This window comes from Sus scrofa, chromosome 5 (assembly GCF_054392235.1).
Source record: "Sus scrofa isolate SSC_HxYL_T2T_F1_AM1 chromosome 5, Sscrofa_HxYL_maternal_Yorkshire_Landrace_v2.0, whole genome shotgun sequence".
Taxonomy (NCBI): Eukaryota; Metazoa; Chordata; class Mammalia; order Artiodactyla; family Suidae; genus Sus; species Sus scrofa.
The window spans coordinates 106526469-106549945 of record NC_139387.1 but is presented as its reverse complement, the minus strand read 5'-3'; the positions used below and the strand labels follow the sequence as shown (position 1 = coordinate 106549945).

At 37.8% G+C, this 23477-nt stretch overlaps 1 protein-coding gene across 17 annotated transcripts in view; it reads left to right on the top strand.

Annotated features, from left to right (window-relative positions):
- METTL25 (methyltransferase like 25) overlaps positions 1–23477 on the top strand; it is a 132461-nt gene that overhangs the window by 51052 nt on the left and 57932 nt on the right. For 5 of the 17 annotated variants that reach the window (XR_014804579.1, XR_014804577.1, XR_002344286.2 and 2 more), the window contains exons 6-9: positions 8807–8901; positions 15930–15959; positions 16596–16706; positions 20152–20225. Coding sequence is in view for 5 of the 17 variants with exons in the window: in XM_021092803.2 (XP_020948462.2) it covers positions 8807–8901; positions 15930–15959; positions 20152–20225 (199 nt within the window). In the remaining 12 variants the exon portion in view is untranslated. Of the gene's footprint in view, positions 1–8806; positions 8902–10589; positions 12467–15929; positions 15960–16595; positions 16707–20151; positions 20226–23477 lie in introns of those variants that run through there. The other 12 variants (XR_002344285.2, XR_014804575.1, XR_002344284.2 and 9 more) reach the window with 4 other exon arrangements.

Genomic DNA, 23477 nt, shown 5'->3' with positions numbered 1-23477 from the left:
TGAATTTTCTCAAATGCTTTTTTCTGCATCTATTAAGATGATCATGTGGTTTTTGTCTTTTGTCGATACGGTATATCACATTGGTCGATTTGCGTATGTTGAACCATCCTTGTCCACTTAACTACAGCCCAGGAAGCAGTATTTCAGAGCTTTATGAAATACTGCCCCAAAGAGGAAAGGGGGGGGGGCGTATCTAGATATAAGTTATGAAGGTGAAGGGGGAGGTGCTTGCGGCCATGCACAGATTTTACAGAAGTTTGCTGCTGGTTTCGTGAAGGTTACTACTAGTCACAGACATCCGTCATCATCGAGGATTTTAGTATTTTTCTAGATAGGAGAAGATGTAAGAACTGGGCTCAGAAAATCTCCTAAAAAAATATCTAACCATCTGAAGACCTGCTCTTGCAGTTTTCCCAGAGCACAGAGTGCCTCACTCCTGGTCTACAGCCTGAGCTCTCCTCACAGGTGCTGCAGGTCAGCAGCTGCAGTGGCTCATGTCTTATTCCATGTAGAGGCTGATGGCAAGTACCAAACTTCAGTTCACAGTTAACATATATAGATTTGCTAGATATGCTTTCTACACAACGAAATATTCCTTGGAATGGCTGTGTCATATTCTACTTAGCTTCTCCTGTATCGGTTGACATTTGATTTATAATTTTCCCATAACAATAAGAAATGACACCTTTCTCAGATAGTATATTTTCAGGTTCTCTTCTGTTCCTTTAATCAGTTGATTCCTGTGATAATACTATACTGTTTTAATTGCTATAGTTTATTGGAACTTTTGAAATCAGTAGAACAAGTCCCCCAAAGTTCTTATGTTTCCAAATTTTCTTAGCTAACCTCATGCATTTTTCTCTTTCACATGAGTATTACATGGAGTGCCTGCTATGGCTCAGCAGTAATGAACTCGACTAGTTTTCGATCCTTGGCCTCTCTCAGTGGGTTAAGGATCCGGTGTTGCTGTGAGCTATGGTGTAGGTCACAGATGTGGCTTGATCCCACATTTCTGTGGCTGTGGCATAGGCCGGCAGCTGCAGCTCTGATTCAGCCCCTAGCCTGGGAACCTGCATATGCTGCAGGTGCAGCCCTAAAAAGCAAAAAAAAAAAAAAAGTTTTACTTATCTATTTACTTATGTTTAAAAGGAGAGATTGCATTTGGGGAGGGCTTGCTGACTGCAGCACACTTACTGACTGGGCTCAGCAGTGGAAGCCAGGACATTCAGTATTAACTGTATAATATGGTGAATAATGCTGTAACTGCACAACTCGGATTGGAGCTGTCTTTCAATTAAAATCACAGACTTGGTGTGAGGACTTACTGAAGTTGAAGTTCTTTGTGTCTCAGCCCTGAAGGAATTCAGCGAGAGGTAAAGTAAGAAGCAAGACGCAGATTTATTGAGAGAGTGTGGGCCATCCCAGAAGGTGAGAGGCCCTGAAATACAGGGTGGTGATTTTTTTATGGTCTAGGTAATTTCATAGGGTAATTACTGGGAGCATTATTCTCTTTTGGGGGAAGGGGTGGGGATTTCCAGGAATTGGGCCGCCCTCCACTTTTAGGACCTTCATGCTTTGTCTTGGAACTGCCGCGGTGTCAGCGGGTGTGTCATTTAGCTAATGTGTGACAGTGAGTGTGTAACAAAGTTGAAGGTCCATTGGAAGTCGGAATCGCCTGCCATCTTGGACCTAGTTGGTTCTAACCAGTTTTTGTCATATCCTCAAGGACTATGTCATTTTTTTAAGGGTTGTTCCTGCCCCCTTCCCTCTTGTTTCAATGCCAGATAGGAATAAGGCTTTTATTTCATATTTTGCTAGAGCTTTTTATAATAATTCTGGTGTGGACGTAAAAAGCATAGACCATCTTTCGGGGAAGGAGATAATTAATATTAAAAATTCTTACTTAATGTTAACAACGTGGAACCATTTTAAAATTTGAAAATGAGATGTTTTATTTGGAATTAAAGTATATGTGGTTTAAAATGTAAATTCATATGAAAAGTTGCAAGATGTTTTATGCTTAAAAAGAATAATTTTTAAATTATCTGTTTCTTTATAATGTTTGAATCTTAGTAACATTGCTGTCCAGATTCATAGTAAAAGCTGATTTCAATGATTTGTGTGTCAAATGGGCTTTAGAGTCAGATTGTTAATATCCATTAAAAAACTGTCAGGATTTTTTTTTTTTTTTTTTTTTTTTTAGGGCTGCACCTGTGGCATATGGAAGTTCCCAGCTAGGGGTTGAATCAGAACTACAGCTGCTGGCCTATGCCACAGCCACAGCAACACAGGATCCAAGCCATGTCTGTGACCAACCTGCACCACAGCTCATGGCAATGCTGGGTCCTTAACCCACTGAATGAGGCCAGGGATACAACCCGCATCCTCATGGATACTAGTCAGGTTCATAACCTGCTGAGCCACGATGGGAACTCCTCTGTTGGGATTTTAATTGACATGCATTGAACTTAAAGAGCATTATGGAGGAGTTCCCGTTGTGGCGCAGCAGAAACTAATCCTACTAGTATGCATGAAGATGAGGTTCAATCCCTGGCCTAGCTCAGTGGGTCAGGGATCTGGCATTGCCATGAGCTGTGGTGTAGGTTGCAGATGAGGCTCTGATTCCACATTGCTGTGGCTGTGGCTGTGGCTGTGATCTATAGCTCTGATTTGACCCCTAGCCTTAAAAAAAAAAAAAAATACCATTTGGAAAGAAATCATATCTTTCTGTCTTTCCTCTTTGTAACATAACTTATCTCTTTATTTGGTGATTGTTTCAGATATTTATGTTAATCTTGCCTAGTTTTAGTTAGGTTTATTTCAAAAATTTTGCTGTTGTTTTGTTTTTTTTTTTTTTTCCTTTCTTGTATAAGGAGTATTTCTTTGGTACCTGGCACATGCTAGTTGCTATTCTAGGGACCAGGGCTACAAAATTGAATAAAACAGAGCCTTTGTCCTCATTAGTTTATATTCTAATAAGAATATAAAGAAAAGAAAAACAAGTAGATATGCCATGTCTACTTATAACAGGAGAAAAATAGAAAAATTAAAAAATGGAAAAATAAATAAGTAGATATGTGATGTCTACTTACAACAGGCTATAAGCAGGAGAAAAATTAAACAGGGAGAGGAAGGTAATGTATGTGAAGATCAAAGCAAAATCTTTCAAAAATCACTTCATTTTTTTTTTTTTTTTGTCTTCCAGTAATGGTTGTTGTGGTTTTAAGTAAGATACTTTAAAACCCTCTATATAGGATAGTATACATCGAGATTGTTAACTTAGCTGATAAAATTTTATGTCTGTGATGGCATGATACCTGCTTATTTTTCCTAAATAAAATTGTGTCATTTTTTTCATTTAGGTCTAAAGACATTTTAAAAGCATGTATTTTCAACGTCGAATGGGGATTGTAGATACTCTTGATCCGCCGCTGTAATTCTGTTGATTCATTTCAGCAAAGTTCTGTAGTGGGAACTAGAGGATGTAAGATGAGTGAGCTGCTCTCTTTCCCCAGAGGGAGCTCGTGATCTGGTGAGGAATTGAGAAGCAATTACATAGAACTTTCGTGCATGTCTGAGAGTAATATATTCATGGCCCACAGATCTTAATCAGCGATGAATGTGAATTACTGAAAAATGAATGAAAGAAGTATTGAGTGATGAATGTATAAACCAAGTGCCATTCAAACTACAAGAGAGAGTACTTTTTCATAACGAAGGGAGAAAGGAAAACCCTCTAAAAGATGTGACACTTGGTCTTCATTTAGAAAGACGAATGAGACAGGGAAGGACATTTTGAGAAGTGTGTGGAGAAGAGGCACAGAGCCAGAAACTGTGTTCTAAGTAAGGCAAGTTCACATGGGTATGTGGCAGACAGTAAGTTGGGGGAGAGGGTGAAAATATGGAAAATGAATCGTAAGAATAAATAATAAATTTTCTTTAAAAATAAAAATGGCTGAAAAAACAAATTCAGGCCAGATTGTGAGAGATATGAGTGCTATACTAAGGTCTCTAAATATTATTCAGTAGAAAGCAAAGTACACTTTTTTCCATAAAAATATTTCTGAATGTCTAAGGTAAAAGAGATGCATTTATTCATTTACATTTCTGAGAAGTAGTAATATTTGGCATAATAGAAAGTAGATTGGCATGGAGCTAGATCAGAGGCAGGGAGACTATTTAGAAAACGGTTGTAAAGGTTAGAAAAGAGCAATAGGAGGAGGCAACAATTTACCAGGCAGGACTTGTCAGAGATAAAAACCAACTGACGTGGTGGTAGGGAAATGTGAGTTGGGTGGGGTCGAGGGCGGTGGTGACGGCCAAAGACTGTGGCGAGGTTTTAGGGCGGCTGATTGCGTGATGATGTATCGCTACCTGGGAAGGTCAGATTTGTGGGCTAGGGAAATGAGGTTTAGTTTTGTGTATTTTAATTTTAGAAATGTTCAGAAAATAGCTTAAAATTCTTACCTCAAAATCCAGAAAGAAGCTGAGACTGGAGACAACATGGGAATTAAATTTGAAGGAGTAGATACAATGGCCCAGAAACTGGAGTGATGCAGCTGTAAGGCAAAAGTTTGCCTAGGGCAAGAGTATGGGTAGAGTAGACAGAGCAAGGGTTGCAGACTGGCACTCACTGGCAGGGAGTGTCTAACTAATTTTAAACAGTCTTAGTACCCTCATGGTACTTGTAAAAGCAGCAAGGTCAGGTAAGTGTGATGCTTGATTACCGTACAGATTTTTACTTCCTACTGTATTCTGCCTAGCCACTTACTTGGGTACCAACTGAAGGCATTTATGTTCCTTCATTCAAAGAAAGTATAAAAGGGGCATGAGGAGTGCGAAGATTATGCCTTAAGAACCGTTAAGAGGAGACTGCTGCAGATTCAGAGAACTTCAAGGTGATTCCACAGCCAGTGGGTGGCCAGAGGAGTAAGTCTCTAAAGTGATTTCACAGCCCTGAGCCGAGGCTGGCAGTTTGTGTAAGCTGCCCTAATATCTTAAAGTTCTTAGATGTTTTGGACAGAGATTTGGGGAGCCTTGTGCCTTGAATAGGACTGCCCTTCTGCTGTCCTTCACCCTGTCGTGTGGCGCTGGAGAGGCGGCTTTCCTACACACGGATTCCGAGCACCCTGCTGCGGGCCTTCACTCTGGCGCAGGGAGTAGCTTTAGGAGCCTAAGAAAAGCAGTAACCGCCCTCCAGCACCATCAGCGTCATCCGCACAAGTTGCACCCTCAGCAGCACCATCCTCCTCTCGCCTCCGTTTCTCCAGCGACAGCCCCGGGTGCTTAGTAGGTGACTGCCCCCTTTCCTGCTTCCACACACGCTGTCATGTGGAATCAAGAGGGAGCCCCAGGACTCTGTGTGTCCCTGTCTGCATCTTCCTTTCATCTCCAGGAAGCAGTGGACAGGCCGAGAACTCCGTTCCCCTGAACACTTCCCTCCCCTCCAAGCGGGGCAGCCAGAGCTTCGTCTCCGCGAAGACCAAGCCCCTCAAGCCTTTGATCCCCTTCACGTCCTCACCAGAGCCCCAGGCCTCCCACAGCGTTCCTGACCCCCGCGACTCTCCTCGCATGTCTACAGGGCCTTTATTCTGCCTGGTCTTCCACCTTCCTTCCCGCAATTCCGTCCTGAGTCATGCATTACTCTGAGTGCCTCTGTCTGTAGTCTGTTCTCTGAAAATGCCTCTACTGTCTCGTCTAGTCAAAACTTAGCTCTTTCCTAAGAAAGCACACTTCCCATACTCATCAAGGCCTGTGTTTTTCTCTCTCACTTCTTTCGTATGAGGTAATTAGCCTCATTGCTGTTTCAAGATTGTATTTATCGTCTAATGCTATTTGAGAAATCACCACAAAACTGAATGGCTTAGAGACAGAATAAATTTTTATGATCTGATAGTTTCTGTGGGTCAAGAATTTGAGAGTGACTGGGGCATGGATTTCATATTATTAGATTTTTTCCTGGAAATAATACACCCCTTCCATTATAATATATTTTCCAGAAATACTCTTCCCATTTCAATCTAATATTAAATAGCAATTTTTCTGCATCGGTTTTCTTAAATTATTGTTAGTGGAGGAAATATCTATTTTCAGGCCAGTAGACCTGCTTTTTTCCTGGCAGCATAAGGTGAATTGCAGAGCAGTGATGGTGCACTAATTACACTTTTCATTACAAATTCATTGCTTGTTTCTTAAATAGGATTCCTTTCATGTTCTGGAGTAGGTTGACTTTCGTCTCCTCTTTCCACTGTTAGAAGATTGTTTTGTAGGTATTTGATTGAGATATTAGAAGCTGACAAATTGCTAGTTAATTATTTTAAATTGTAAAATATTCTGGTATTATGTTTTTGGAGATTAACTATATCCTATTGGAAGTTCTTTTGTTTGTTTGTTTGTTTATTAAGTCTTCCCCCAATACTTTCATGGCTTACTTCCCCTTTTAAGTCTGCTCAAATACCATGTCCTCAAAGAAGACATGTGTATTAATTAGTACAGAACTATTATTCCACTAGTGTGCCCTGACGGAAAGTTCTTGGGATACTGCTTCCTTTATCTTACTCAACACAGTTGTCATCTGTTTATTCCAGTGTGATGTACAAAATTTGCCGTATTTCCAGAATCCTAAGCTACAGAAACAGTTTGGGAAGCATTCAATTAAGATAAAGATTTAGGTAGAAAATGGATTCGGACCCAAAGTAACAGGCACTTCAACAAGACAGATGGATATTTCTATTTCAGTCCAGAGGTAGGTAGAGCTAGTAAGGGAACTCTGCACAAAAATGCCTTCCCAGAATCCAGATGCCTCTATTTTGTTGCTCCTCTGTCTGCTGCTCTTGTTTATATAATACTCGTTGGTTTGCCAACACGACCACATTCCAGACAGGGGAGAGATGAAGTGGGGTGGAATGTGTTGGGGAAAGAGCATCCCACCCACCCACCCCTTTGAGTATTTGTACACATCCATTTCTGCCTACATCCAGTTAGCCAAAACTTAATTCCTGGCTGTCCTGGTGGCTGTATGGGAGTCTGGGGACTGCAGTCTTTAATCTGAGCAGTTGAATAGCCAGCTAAAAATTGAGTTCTCTGTTACTACAAGGAAGAAGGAGAGACCGGATGGGGGAAGGAAAAGAACTAGTTGTTTTATTGGTTAGCGCTTTTCCTAAACGCTCTCAATAAAATAGCACAACCCGTCTCTCAAGCCCCTTACCTCTTATAGTAAAGTTTAGGTGTTTCTCTTCAGTTATAAGAAAAAAAATTAAACTACTTAGAGTAACCCTTTCATTTAGCAATAATCATGTTTCAGTTAAATCGTAAAGCCTTCAGTAAAACTTAAACCACTGTTTCAGGGCATCTTGGAAGTTGACAGAGGAAGTAGTCCAGGGTCCCTAGGACCTGAACAGGCTTCAAGGGCTCCATGAGTCCTGTGCACTTGTAAGTGAAATTGTTTATATAGCCTGAGAGCATGGCCTCTGGAGTCAGTCTTCCTGGGCTTAAATTCCAACTCTGCCATGTGTTAGGTTTGCAACTTAGGCAATTTTCTTCACCTCCCTGTGCTCAGTTTTTCTGTCTGAAACATGAGAATAATAGTATACCTATTTCATAGAATTGCTGTGGGGACTAGTTAACACATTTAAAGCTCTTACTAGCGTTTAAAGCTAATTAATACATTCAAAGCACTTATAATAGTGCCTAACAATATTAACTATTTTATAAATACCAATATTATTATTATTTATATTCTTGGGGCATGGTCCATATCTTCCATCTGATTATCAGGAGGGGAATATGATAAATCTTAATACCTGGAAAAAATCACTATCACACGTTTATGATCTACGTGAAATTTAAATTTTCTCTCTTTTAATCAAAAACCATCTGACCTTTCATAGCACAAGTTGACTCGGTAGAATCTACCTCAACAGTATTTTCTTTTAAAGCATTTTCTTGTTTTCTACCTTCTGTTTTACTTTTTAACCTAATAGGAAATTTATATTTATCTCAGTTTTCTTTTAATTGTCATAGTTTTGATAAAACTTAAGCTCTTATTTTCTAGGCTTAATTTAAATTAGAAATTGGTTTTTTTTCTTTCCTTTTCGAAAACATTGTGTAACTAATCATTGTACACAAGGGGCTTAAACATCAGCAAGTTGCATATGTAACTCTGTAAATGAGTTGGCAGAAGATATGTGTGATTAAGTAGTGAATGTTGATTTTGCTGTTGTTACTTGAACCATAAATGCAATTGAACCATACTGAATCACAGTTGAAAATATTATAGCCTGTTAATATAGTGAAAAAAGAAGAACCCATACAGCTGTTCTTTTTCTGAAAAGTGAGTATTGTGGCTAGAAAAAAAAAAAATTGATGCTTCAACATTTTTAGGAGTGAATTAATATTGTTCTTAATAAATTGCCGGATGTCACATTCAATGAATCTTTTATTAGAAAGTCAGGTCAGCAATAAATGCCCAGTATCTCATTACTTATCTGTTATAGTTACACTGAGCATGAAAAGTATTTCCATATTAAATTGCTTTTGCTAAATCTTTGTGAAATAGTTTTTGCAAATTGGTTGATATTAGACCTGTAGCTTAAATACAAAACAGCTGTTGTTGAGAAGATACCATTTTCATAACATTAATATGCTTTCAATTAACATCCTGGAATGAACTGTTAAACGTTACCACTTCCATGTTTAACTACTGTTTGACTTTCTCAGTGACTGATTTGCTTCTCCAATAGCTTATTTACTTTAACTAAAAGAGGAAGAATTTTATTTAAATAATCCATATTTTTCCCATCTGCAGAATGTACCCAAGAAAAGTGGGGATTTCCAATGTGCCGCTCTTTGAAGGAAGGGAGATGGTGCTGTGGCCGTAATGCCAGAATGTCAGCATGTTTGGTATGATTTTTTTTTTTTTTTTCTGAACTAAGAGCTTTATCCAGATGTCACAGAATTTGTTTATTTTTTTTGGCTGCATTAAATGCCTTATTTTGCAGAGTGTCATTATTAATGCTTTGTGTATTGCAAATTATGAGGAAAAATGGCTTGCCCTTCCAACGTTATTCATTCTACATGGAGTGTGGTAATGATTTATAGTTATACCATAATTCTATATTATAGGACTTAATTTCATATATATAATTACTTCAATTATCATATAAAATCTACCAACAACCAAGTCTTAGACACAGAATTACTTCAGTGCTTTATTCACAGCCCGTGGCATATTTGTGTGTGTTTGTAGCAGATCATTTGGTCTCCTACTGTTTTGTAAAATGGGAAAAATATTATTAAGCTACCTGGGATATGAAGTAACTGTGTAGGTAAGTGAAACCTTTATTAAAGTGCCTGACTGGGCTAGTGTCCTTAGACCTAGAACATGGTGTTATGTTTATTTAAAAAGGGCTTCTATCTGGAATCTAATATACGGCACAAATGAACCTTTCCACAGAAAAGAACATCATGGACTTGGACAACAGATGTGTGGCTGCCAAGGGGGGCGGGGAGTGGGATGGATCGGGAATTTGGGGTTAATAGATGCAAACTATTGCCATTGGAATGAATAAGCAATGAGATCCTGCTGTGCAGCAGTGGGACTATGTCTAGTCACTTATGATGGAGCATGAGAATGGGAGAAAAAAGAATGTATACATGTATGTGTAACTGGGTCACCTTGCTGTACAGTAGAAAACTGACAGGACACTGTAAACCAGCTATAATGGAAAAAATAAAAATCGGTATAAATAAATAAATAAATAAATAAAAAGGAGCAGATGCAAGTTAAAACAGTGTAAATGGATTTTTGTCATCATAAATTTAAAATACAGTTTTTAAAATTTATCTAACCCCAGGATAAATCATCATGTGGTCATCTCTATGCCAACAACACAGCAATATAAAAATAGCACACCAGTATATCTAAGAATTACCTTAGAAATCTGTTCGTGCTCCAATAATGATTTCCTTCTTTTAAGTCCTTTTAAAATACCTTTCTGGAAATGTGTCTTGTTCTTTCACTGTATCTGTAAATGATACTTGTTTTAGAGTCTTATTAGAATGGCAGGTCATTCTTGGAAAGATTTGTTTTCCAGAATGCTGTTAGCTTATACCCCTAGGCAAGAAATTGAAATAGTCTTTTCTAGGGAATCGGAGTAGCCTAAAAGAAAAAACTGAAGATGATGGCGTTAGGCGTTTCCCAGTGAAACAGGATCTTTTTGATGAGGCACTTAATTAGTAGTCCTCAAGCACAGGCTTAAATCAAGTTTATCACACCCACATTTTAATTATCAGCAGATAGCCAAGAATCACTAGTTGTCTAAGACAGTCTAACATGAAAGAATAGAGATCAGATAAATAGAAAAGAAGCAACATGGAGGAAATGGATACTATCCAAAATAAAATAAACTATTAATATCTCTTATAAATATAAAAGTATATTATATCCACAAGAGAAAAATGTTTTCTCTAAAAATAATCAAGGAAATTAAAAGATGTTCCATGCTCCTGGTTGGGAAAAATTAGTATTGTAAAAATGGCCATACTACCCAAAGCAATCTACAGATTCAATGCAATCCCTATTTTCACAGAACTAGAACAAACAATGCAAAAGTTTATATGGAACCACAAAAGACCCAGAACTGCCAAAGTAATCCTGAGGAACAAAAACCAAGCAGGAGGCATAACTCTCCCAGACTTCAGGCAATATTACAAAGCCACAGTCATCAAGACAGTGTGGTACTGGTACCAAAACAGACAGACAGACCAATGGAACAGAACAGAGAACCCAGAAATAAACCCAGACGCCTGTGGTCAGTTAATCTTTGACAAAGGAGGCAAGAACATAAGATGGGAAAAAGACAGTCTTTTCAGCAAGTATTGCTGGGAAACCTGGACAGCTGCATGCAAATCAATGAAGCTAGAACACACCTTCACATCATGCACCAAAATAAACTCAAAATGGCTTAAAGACTTAAACATAAGACAAGACACCATCAAACTCCTGGAAGAGAACATAGGCAAAACATTCTCTGACATCAACCTTACAAATGTTTTCTCAGGTCAGTCTCCCAAAGCAACAGAAATAAGAGCAAAAATAAACCAGTGGGATCTAATCTGACAAGTTTCTGCATGGCAAAGGAAACCAAAAAGAAAACGAAAAAACAACTTACAAAATGGGAGAAAATAGTTTCAAAAGATGCAACTGACAAGGGCTTAATCTCTAGACTATACAAACAACTTATACCACTCAACAGCAAAAAAGCCAACAACCCAATGGAAAAATGGGCAAAAGACCTGAATAGACATTTCTCCAAGGAAGATGTACAGATGGCCAAAATCACATGAAAAAATGCTCAACGTCAGTGATTATTAGAGAAACACAAATCAAAACTACTATGAGGAGTTCTCATCGTGGCTCATTGGTTAACGAATCCGACTAGGAGCCATGAGATTGCAGATTTGATCCCTGGCCTTCCTCAGTGGGTTAAGGATCTGGCGTTGCCAAGAGCTGTGGTGTAGGTCGCTGATGTGGCTTGGATCCCATGCTGCTGTGGTGTAGGCCAGCGGCTACAGCTCCGATTAGACCCCTAGCCTGGGAACCTCCGTGTGTTGCAGGAGCGGCCCTAGAAAAGGCAGAAAGACAAAAAACAAAAAAACAAAAAACTACCATGAGATACCACCTCACACCAGTCAGAACAGCCATCATATAAGTCCACAAATAACAAATGCTAGAGTGGGTGTGGGAGAAAAGGGAACCCTCCTGCACTGTTGGTGGGAATGAAAGTTGATACAACCACTATGGAGAACAGTATGGAGGTACCTTAGAAATCTATACATAGAACTACCATATGACTCAGCAATCCCACTCTGGGGCATATATCTGGAGAAAACTTTCCTTAAAAAAAGACACATGCACCCGCCTGTTCATTGCAGCTCTATTCACAATAGCCAAGACATGGAAACAACCCATATGTCCATTAACAGATGATTGGATTAGGAAGATGTGGTATATATACACAGTGGAATACTACTCAGCCATAAAAAAGAATGAAATAATGTCATTTGCAGTAACATGGATGAAACTAGAGACTCATACTGAGTGAAGTAAGTCAGAGAAAAATACCATATGATATCACTTATATCTGGAATCTAATATACGGCACAGATGAGCTTTTCCACAGAAAAGAAACTCATGGACTTGGAGATTAGACTTGTGGTTGCCAAGAGGGAAGGGGAGGGAGTGGGATGGATGGGGAGCTTGAGGTTAATAAATGTAGACTATTGCCTTTGGAATGGATGAGCAATGAGATCCTGCTGTGTAGCGCTGGGAACTATGTCTAGTCACTTATGATGAAGCATGATAATGTGAGAAAATAGAATGTATACGTGTATGTGAAACTGGGTCACCATGCTGTACAGTAGAAAAAAAAATTATATTGGGGAAATAACAATTTAAAAAAATAAACATTCAACAAACCAAAAAGAAGACTTTTTGAAAAATAAATTCCAAAATACGGAATTTGTTAGTCATGCTGCATTTAACTTTCCCTGACCAATGTCAGATTACCTTTCTCCTTAGCTCCCTCCATGAGTTTTCTCATGGCTTCTTTTTTTGCTGTTAGAATAATTTTGAAAAGTCTAAGGAACAAGTATTTTAGTGCATCTAAGGAACATTTATTTTACTGCATCTTGTTTTGTTGCCTTTTGCTCCATAATTGACCTTTTTCACAAATATTCGAAGCTGAAGAGGTTGAGAAAGAGAAGGACCTTTCTGATGATACTTCAGGTAAATTGTTAAGGGTATTACCTGGGAGGCAAAAATAACTTACAGTTACATTGGTGCAATCTTGTCGGCACACTTTTAGCCTGAAAAAGTTGCAAAATATTTTGATTAATATGCAAAAAAACTGCTTATACCTACTTCTCATCTATTTTGACAGCAACATTTATCATTTGTACTTCTAAAATAAACTCAGCAGAAGCAGCACATACCTAAGGTAGTCCTTTGTACTTAATATTTTTATTGATACCAAATAATTTATTTGGACCCCATTGTTTCTTTATTAATTCAACTTTTTAGCAAAGCAGGTAACACAAAAATTTAATCCGAAATGAGTACAACAAGTACTGTAAATGAAAACTCAATGTTTTCTTCAATAATATACTGTTTGGGGCCTGTTGCTATTTAATTTAATATGCAAATTATATAATTACTGTCTTCTCTATTCCTAACACTCTGGCTCTGCATAGTCACTGAAGGTGTCCTTGAAGTCAATGGGAAAAATTATACATTTTTCTTTAAACAATTCTGTGAAGCAAACTTTTATACCAGGAACTCATTGTCTCACTAAATCTTCACAATGTGGGGGATTGAAAAGTAAATTGGGGACCAAAAAACAAGTTTTTAGTTCCTGCTCACCTGCTAACTAGCAGCTTGTAACATTTGGGAAATTACGTTGTCCTGATCTTGTGCATCTGCAAAATGTGCACTTAGGATGGTCTGTAAGTAATCTTTCAGTGTTAAAGTGACTTGATTCAGCTATATCTAAAAAGTGTTATTTGGAATCTAAAAATGATGCAAATGAAAACAGAAATGTTACAAGACAGAAATAGACTCAGACATAGAAAAGAAACTTAGGGTTGCCAAAGGAGAAAGGGTGAGAGAGGAATAAATTAGGAGTTTGGAATTAAAATATACACCCTACAAAATAGCCTACAAGGACCTACTATACAGCATAGGGAACTATACTCAATATTCTGTAATAACCTATAATGGAAAGGAATCTAAAAAAAAATGTCTCTATATATATATATGTATGTATAACACAATCACTTTGCTGTACACTTGAAACTTACACAACATCATAAATCAACTATATTTCAGTAAAACTTTAAAAACAAAGTAAATTTTTTTAGGGCTGCACCTGTGGCATATGGAAGTTCCCAAGCTAGGGGTCAAGTCGTAGCCACAGCTGCTGGCCGACAGCACAGCCACAACAACACCAAATCTAAGCCCCGTCTGAGACCTACACCACAGCTCACAGCAGCGCTGGATCCTTAACCCACTGAGTGGGGCCAGGGATCACACCTGCAGCCTCATGGATACTAGTTGGGTTTGTAACCCACTGAGCCACAAATAGGAACTCCCCTAAAAAAATGCTGTTTATGAAGACCTAGCCGTCTGAAATAAATCTAAGTATTTTAAATTTGAGTAGAAAGTATATGCAGATCTGTTATATTTTACGAATTTCTTTGTTTGAAATATTTTCTTTCTTTCTTTTTTTTTTTCGTTTCTTTTTAAAGCCACACCAGTGGCATATGGAAGTTCCCAGGCTAGGTATTGAATTGGAGCTGCAGCTGCTGGCCTGCGCCACAACCACAGCTGTGCTGGGATCTGAGCCACATCTGTGACCTGTACTGCAGCTTGTGGCAACTCCAGATCCTTAACTCACTGAGCAAGGCCAGAGATCAAACCCCATTTCACAGACACTGTGTTGGGTTCTTAACCTGCTGAGCCACGATAGGAACTTGGAAATATTTTCTTTTGTTTTATTTTTAATTAAAGTATAGTTGATTTACAATGTTGTGCCAATTTCCACTGTATACAAAGTGACCCAGTCATACATATATGTACATTTCTTTTCTTATATTATCTTCCATCACTGTCTATCCCAAGAGACTGAATATAGTTTCCTGTGCTATACAGTAGGACCTCGTTGTTTATCCATCCTGAATGTAATAGTTTGCATCTACTAAGCCTAACTCCAGTCCATCCCACTCCCTCTCTCCTCCCCCTTGGAAACCACAGTTGTGCTCTCTCTGGCTGTAAGTCTGTTTCTGCTTTGTAGATAGGTTCATTTGTGCCATATTTTAGATTCTACGTATTAGTGATGTCATATGGTATTTGTTCTTCTCTTTCTGACTTGATTTAGTATGATAATCTTTAGTTGTATCCATGTTGCTGCAAATGGCATTATTTCATTCCTTTTTTATGGTTGAGTAGTATTCCATTGTGTATTTGTACATCATCTTAATCCATTCATCTATCGGTGGACATTTGGTTGTTGCCATGTCCTGACTACTGTTGAAATATTTTCTAATTAAAATTTTAAAGTAAAACTTTGGTGAAAATATTAAAATCTAATTCAGTTATAAAACAGCGTAAGTATGGAAATATATGTCTCTAAAAAAAACAAGTTTCAGAAGGCTTTATTCCATATTTAAGTTATAAGAAATCTTTCATGTATGTTGTGTTATGAGTGCTTATTAGAAATATTAGGAGATATTTTATTAAAGTATTTTGAATTTTAAATAAATATAAGTATAAAACCAGCTACACATAAAATTGCAAGAATATGTATTAATTTCATTTGTGGCATCTTGATCATATGTGATTTTGATTTGAATTTTCAGACCATGCAGACCAAAAATATGTGTACTTTATAAACTAAGATTTCAACTATAATCTGTTCAGTATAATCTTGTTTAATAAAAGATGAAATTATGTGTTTATAAAAATGGAAGAAAATAAATTTAAAAGTAGTATATAAATATTTACATATAGTAGTTTTGGATTTAATTGATTTGTCTTAGCTACAATAAACGTGAGCCAAGAATATGTCATTTTATTTTGTTTCTGTTTTCTAATTCCTTCTGAAATTCAAGGAGTGTATACAGTTGGGTGTATGTGTTTGTGTACATGACACACATCCATAAATCAGCTCTAAATTATCTGGCGTACGGCTAACATTCCTTAATGAGATTAACACTTTTAAGTGTATAAATTTATATGTTCTCCCTCAGTTAATCTTTTTAAATGTCACTTTTGCAAGCCCTCATACAAGTGTGTTTATAAGTCTTATAAGATAAGACTAAATATATCAGCTGTCTGTGGTTTGTTTTGTTTTTTTTTTTTCCTCTCCTTCAAGGCACTGGAACGGGTTGCAGTTGGCCAAGGGGTAAGTAAGAGCGTTTGCTCTAATCCAGCTGACGAACGCGATAGTTTTTCTCCAAGTGCTCGTCATGCTTGACCTGCCGATGAGCTTAAAACCTGATGGACTTTAGTAAATATCACCTCTTCTTGTCACCTACTTATATTCAAATTTATACATTTTCTGTACATTTACTTGAAAAAAGATAGGAGCTTTCAGGAAAAGTAAATTGACCATTTAGGAAAACCACCACATTATACGCTTGTACTACTGCCTCATTTCTTCATATTATGTTAAACACTTTAGAAATATTTCTAAACATGCTGTTGCTGACTGTCAGGCTTTTATGGATTTAGTTCAAGCAAAGGTAAATGAGGTATAGCATTCAATTTATTTTTTAATTGTAGTCTGAAACATTTAGGTTTTTGGGGGGGTTAGTTTTTTTTCACTCTTTTTTTTTTTTAACTTCATTAGTCATTAGTTGCAACAGACGGATGGGTTTGCACAAAAAAAAAAAAAAAAAAATTGTGTAGTTTCCTTGTCCGCTATGATTCATGAAACATTTAGGAATTTTAAAGTTTTTTTAAGAGTTCTTTTAAAATTTTTCACAAGAGTTTCTTATTGGACCTAAATTTTAGAAATCTCTCTTTTGCTTCTTTTCAGGGAACATTAATATGTCATTTGAATTTTTAAAAATAATAGTAGCAACAAGTATCGTTTACTGAATGCTTACTCTGGGCCAGACACAATGCTAAGAACTTTGTGTGGTTTTTTGTAAGTATTCATTGTGCCTATCTAAAAATTGATGAAAAGTGATTTTTTAAAGGCATTAGAGTATATGTTTAAGTGTGTAGACTTTAGTCTCATGCTGCTTGTTTGCCTCCTGTCTTCGTCAGTTACTGGTTTAGTGACCTGGGACATATGTCATGATTTCTCCGTATCTTAATTTCTTATCTGTAAAATGCAAATAGTAAAGCAACAACAGTAATAATGAGAGTAACAGTAATACCTTGCTCATAGAGTTTTTTGAGGATTGAATGAGTGAAAGATGTGAAATGCTTAAAACCACTTCTATCATATAGTAAGTGCTCAAAAATAAAATGTCACCTGTTGTTGCTATTGTAGGTGGTTAATAATTATGATCATGAAAAATAATATCCAGGCTTAACGCGTTGCTTGCCAGTGTACTGGTCAGAATGTTCTTCATCCGTTAAAGCGACGTCTACATAGACTGTGAGGTCGGCGCTAGCATCCCACGATGCGCACAAGGACACCGTTACGTAGGGAGCTCTGAGATTTGAATCTCGGACTCTGGAGCCCAGGCTCTTAACTACCACAGTGCCCATCCACTGGCAGAGGAAAGAGCCTTCATCATAATAATGCCCCAGGGCATTTGTTTTTCAGTTTCCCAAGTGCTTGCTCTTGTTTACAGTCAATCTTAGGAGTTGGGTATTCCCCAAATTTAACATGGGAACATGATACCCGCAGCAGATTAAGGGTATATTCTGGCTCACTTAATTAATTGCGGAGTTCTGACTTAGTGCTCTTTCCACTAGACCTGTAAAATGCATGTCAGGTATGTTTGCTGTAAGGGTATCCTCTTTCTGCTCCCTCCCATTTTAAAATGCTTTCAAGTGTTAACTTGTCACTTGTGAAGGAAAGAGCGTAAACTCTGAGCCACATCTAGTTTATTCCTGGAGCAGTCAGGCACAGGCTGCTCAGGACATGTTGACTTCCTGCCCACGTAGCCCCATCTGTGTTTGCCAGGATGGATACTCCTGGTTATTCTAGGAATGCACTTTCAGCGGCACTTCATAACTCTTGCTTTCTCTTAGGAAGCAGCTCTGCAGCTCTTGAGTTCCTCACGGTAACTTGGGAATGATGATTTATTCTATCCTGTTTGTACTCCTCTGTGCATTCCATTTTTGAATGTTCTCTTACTTAAAATACATTTCTTGGTCTTTTGGAGGGGGCCTTTCTACCATCAGTTTTTAATAACTGTATAAATATACAGTTATTTCTAAATTATCTGTATACCATTTTACGTGTTTTTTATCAAAGGCATGAGAAGGAGAGCTTTATTTTTAGAAGCCTCTTCTCTTCTTTCCTAAATGAAAGCATATAGTAAAAAAACATTAATGACACCGTGTCCCTGCCTAAGGGTCAGAGAGAAACAATAGCATCATGGCTTAGTACTGGGACTTCAGAGCTAGACTTCCTTAGTTCAAATAACAGCTCAGATATTTTTTACGAGTGTCATATAAAATCTACGTAAAATTCAAGTCTATTACGGCTAATCAAATGAAAAGTTAAGGACTTCGTAAGCCATTTACAATACTAATATTTCACTTCATGTAATAATTTATTTCCACAAATGCCTTGAATTTCAAAAAAAACAATATAAGACTAAGTGTTAACATATGAAAAGGTATTTCACCATTTTTGTGAGGGAACTGAAAGGATTTGGAGTAGACAGGGAATGGGTGGTAAAGTAGAAAGTTGGGCTTCTGTAGGAAAGGCTTACTCAAGATGAAAAAATGTCACATCGAAAATATATCCAGGGAGGGGAAACAGTTCACGAAAAGTTTTGGAGAAATCTTCAGGAAAGGAAAATTTAGATGTCAGAGATTTTTTGTCTCAAATCTATGAGTTTTATTTGAAAAGAGATAGATGAAGAGTATGCTTTTTGAAGGTTATAAATTTTAAGGTAGGCACTCAACTATACATGGGTGTTTGCTTTCAGTGAATTATTTAGGAGTGAGTTGGGGACTGTGATATTCCTAACACCATTTCCTACGGGACGCCCCCGCCCCACTCTTGCCACCATCCGGAGAGGCTGTAGTGGTGGTGTTGAGAGTACACTGTCAGGATCCTCTGAGGCACACATTCTCCAGGGACTTAAGAAGACAGTGCCGTGGGGTGAAGACCCAAGAAATCATGCTTGACCCTCACCTCTCAGTTTCTGGCTTTTTGTTGTCTCAGCACTTGGGGCCCACAGTGTGGGCACTTGATGTTAGAAGTGGGCAGTGTACTAGATGCTTTGCCTGAGCAGCAGGCATAATTTTATTTTATTTTTTTGTTAAATTCCATCTGAAGCCAAACATGTTCTAGTTGAAAACATGTGAAAATAACGATTTGGGGCTCAAAAGAGAATAGAAGGTACAACAGGAGAAATCAGTGGATACACACCTTCCACTGAACTCTGTCTCTGAAACAATACCAGTCGTCGTACCTTTCTTGGTTTTTACCGTATTTGATTTCTCAACAGCTTTCCCTATTATTGACCTCCTCCATACTCGCTCATTCTTCTTCTTCTTCTTTTTTTTTTTCCCCCAGTAGTAACTGTGATGGAAACACCTTTGTTGTTTCTGAGTATTTTGTGTTGGACTTTCCCATACTATCAATATGAAGAGGTCTGTAGGGCTGTGGACAGAGTTTGGCCACTTCTCAAATAATTTCCCAGTGTAAGGCTCTCTCTTAGATTGCCCCAGTAAAGCAGTCTTCCTTTTATGTAAAGTACTCTTTAAAACTTCCACCTCTTTGAAACAATCCTCCTTCCTTAGGGCCCTTCTTCCTTTCCTTTCCAAAGCTTTTGCAACTTCATAGACACTTCCTACCCTTTTGTCCCCACGAAATGATGCCTTGCCAAAATGTTAGTTTCTGATCTCATGTCCTTTCCAAAACTCTTTTCCTCAAATCTGTAGTAGCCAATGCTGAGATGTTTTAGGCATCAGACGTATTTCTGGTATGTTCTTACTTAGTACCTTCTCTCTCTGGCTGTGAGTCCTAATATTATCTCTAATCTACCACCGTTAGGACAGACCCACATTCTCTTCTCTCGGCATGTGGCCTTCTCTCTGCTGTCTTATACAGAGCTGATTTGATTGGTTGTGAAATTTTATTTCTACATTTTTAACTGATAAGCAATCCATTTGGGGCATTAGCTAATTTTTCTTTGATTATGCCTTTTCTTTCTCTTTCACTACGACTTCTTTTATAGTTTCTTCTGTTTTCTTGCAGAATTATTTTCTCACTGAGAAGTAGCCTCAGGGTACATTTTAACTTAGAATAGAAAAGTTATAAAATTATCCCCTGTGTTTAGCAGCAAAGTCAGTTTTCTGATGCTCACTTATGATCCTGACTCTCAGGTATTGCTTTGAGTTCTGTTTTTTATTTATTTCCTTTGCTCATGTAGATCTACTTTTTTTTTTTTTTTCAGCTGCCTACTGAATCACTCTTCTATCGTGCCGTTCTTCAGGATATTATTAAAGATTGTTATGGCATCACCAAATGGTATGGGGATTTTATTTCAATAAGAGTAACTTATCCTGTATTATAAGTTAAGTGATGTTTAGTTTTCAGATGAATTTTTTCAGGATCACTGTTACTGGTAAAAAAAAGCTTTGAGTTTGAGTTAGTAACACAGAAATTTGCAACAACTGTATCTTAGGTTGATCATTATTAAACTGTGGTTCTAATGATTCCCTTTTGTCCTAAAAGATTGTTGTGATAATAAAGTAATGCATATAAAATGTACTTTAGAATTTGAGGAGTATTAAAATCTTACATTCAGAGAATGTAAGATTATAATATGAGCAGGAGTTATATTTAAAATATTTCACAACCACTGCAGCATAACCACTGAACTCAGTAGTATCAGTTAAAAACAGCCATTGTGGCCACTCATGTCTCTGCTGGTAGAATGTAGTCCTGCATTTGTTTTATTTTGTTTTCTTTTTTCCCAAATAATGGCTGCTTATACATAGAGGCAAGGAGTAGGAGAATTTTTCGTCGTATTAGTTCAACAACCCCTTCACTCAGGCATACATTTGAAATCCCTTCAGCTTTCATTAATATCTGCTTACTAATTATAATTTTAATCTCCTGATGCCATATGGTTATAATAGGATTATTCTTCAAATTAAAATAGGGCAATTTTCAGGTTCTCAAGAGTGAATCCTGGAGTTCCTGTCATGGCACAGAAGAAACGAATCCGACTAGGAACCATGAGGTTGCGAGTTCGATCCCTGACCTCACACAGTGGGTTAAGAATCTGGCGTTGTCGTGACCTGTGTTGTAGGTTGCAGACGTGGCTCTGATCTGATGTTGCTATGGCTGTGGTGTAGGCCGGCAGCTGTAGCTCTGATTCGACTCCTAGCCTGGAAACCTCCATATGCCTCAGGTGTGGCCCTAAAAAACCAAAAAAAAAAAAAAAGGTGAATCCACACTTACTGACAGAGATAGAAGCAGTGTTCAGGTTAGGTATAATTTCTCTGTAAGAAAAAATAATCCATTTTTTCAGAGGAAGAAATTACGACGTACAAATATCTACACATAGCATTGGTTTCAAGTGTCATTTCTATATAGACAATTCCCAAATCTGTATCCCAGTCTCCATTCTCTTTCCCATATGTTAATCTCTAAAATGTCGAAAAGCACATTTCTCATGGTTTCCTGAAAACTAGCTCCTTTTCCTGAGCTCACCCCAAGATGCTAACCTTGTTGAAAAAGTCGCAAAATATCCACATGCATGTCCACAAATATTGAATGTCTGCCTGTCTTTAGGACCTCAAACCTATCCGTTAATATGTTTGTTCTTCTCTTAATGACCACTTAAAATCATCTACACTCTCTTTTGAACCTTTCTTCTCACTTAAAAATTCAAACCGAGGAGTTCCCGTCCTGGCCCAGCAGAAACTGGCTCAGCAGAAACGAATACAGCTGGTATCCTTGGGGATGTGAGTTCGATCTCTGGCCTCGCTCAGTGGGTTAAGGATCTAGTGTTGCCTTGAGCTGTGGTGTAGGTTGCAGACACAGCTCGGATCCTGAGTTGCTGTGGCTGTGGTGTAGGCTGGCAGCTGCAGCTCCAATTCAACCCCTAGCCTGGGAACTTCCATATGCCACAGGGGCAGCCCTAAAAAGCAAAAAAAAAAAAAAAAAAAAATCAAATCTCTCCTGCTTGCCTGTATTACTCGGTGGTTATGTTGTGATTTATTTCGAGACGTCTCTCATTCCAGATCTTCACTGACCTTCCAGCCATGATTGGTCTGGTTAGTGATGGTTTTTCCCAAACTCTCTTCTTCATGTTTTCCATTAAGCTGCATTCCTCTAAGTTTCTTTTCCTACTCTGAACACTTAGCTATCTTCTTTAGGTGTTTTTCTTCTTACTCTTCCCCTTGGCGTATCTGAATAGTCTTGAAGTGATATGATATCTCAGAATACTTAAAACATTATTCTGAAAGTTTCTTTAATTATTGTTTATGTAACCCAAGGTTAGTAAACTTTTTTCATGGACTTAAATATTATAGAATTTTTATTCTATTAATTATAACCATGGTTTAGCATTTAACATTTATGTTAAAATTCAATAATTTATGTAATTTTTAAAATATTGTAATTAGTCCTTATCTGGAAACATCCTAATGGAGTAAAATGCCAAAGAAAACGTTTCATGGGATGAAAATCCTTTGAAACATTTTGGGATGGAGCGGAGAGATTGATGTGTATATTTACTTCCTTTAGTATTGCCTTTCACAGTGAGTACTGGAAACAGCGTACAAAAGATATGTAGTCTTTTCTGTCAATCTTCTGTTTCTTCTTGGTTTTTTCTATCTATTTTTTTGGCTTTTTAGGGCCACACTTGTGGCATATGGAAGTTCCCAGGCTAGGGATCCAATCAGAGCTGCACCTGCCAACCTACGCCACAGCCTCAGCAGCACTGGATCCGAGCCACATCTGGGACCTACACCACAGCTCATGGCAACGCCAGGTCCTTAACCCACTGAGCGAGGCCAGGGATCCAACCTGCATCCTCATGGATGCTAGTCAGATTGATTAGCCACTGAGCCATGACGGAAACTCCTTTTTTTAAAATTACATTTGATTTACAATGTTTTGCCAATTTCTCCTGTACAACAAAGTGACTCCGTCATACACACACACACACACACACACTTTCTTCCTTTATATTATTTTCTATCATGGTCTATCCCGGGAGATTGGATGTAGTTCCTTGTGCTGTACAATAGGACCTTATTGTTTTTCCATTCTACATGTGTTAGCTTGCATCTCCTAACTCCAAATTCCCAGGCCCTCCCACTCCTTTTCCACACCCCCTTGGTAACCACAAGTCTGTTCTCTAAGGAAACGCATAATTTTTGATGATGTAATTATGAATTAGTTTAATTTTCATTTTGATTTTGCAGTAATCAAATAGGTACCGGAAAGGACAGCTCATGCAAACTGGCTCACAAAATTTAAGCTAATTATTTAGTCCACAGTGTGTGGTCAAATTAAAATGAACGAGTCTTTATCTTTTTAAATTGACGAGCATTCTGAACATTTTTGGAACTTCCTTAAGTGGTTGCCATTGTCAGCAGAATTTTATGTTGTCTTAAAGAAAGACTTAAAAGATCCTTTAAGTCTTTCAATATGTATTAGCATATAAAAGGCACAAATAAGTAATTTCACAAATATTTTGTGGTCATGGAGAAACTGAATTTTGATACTTTCTGTCCTTCTTATGCTTATTCTTATTTAGTATAT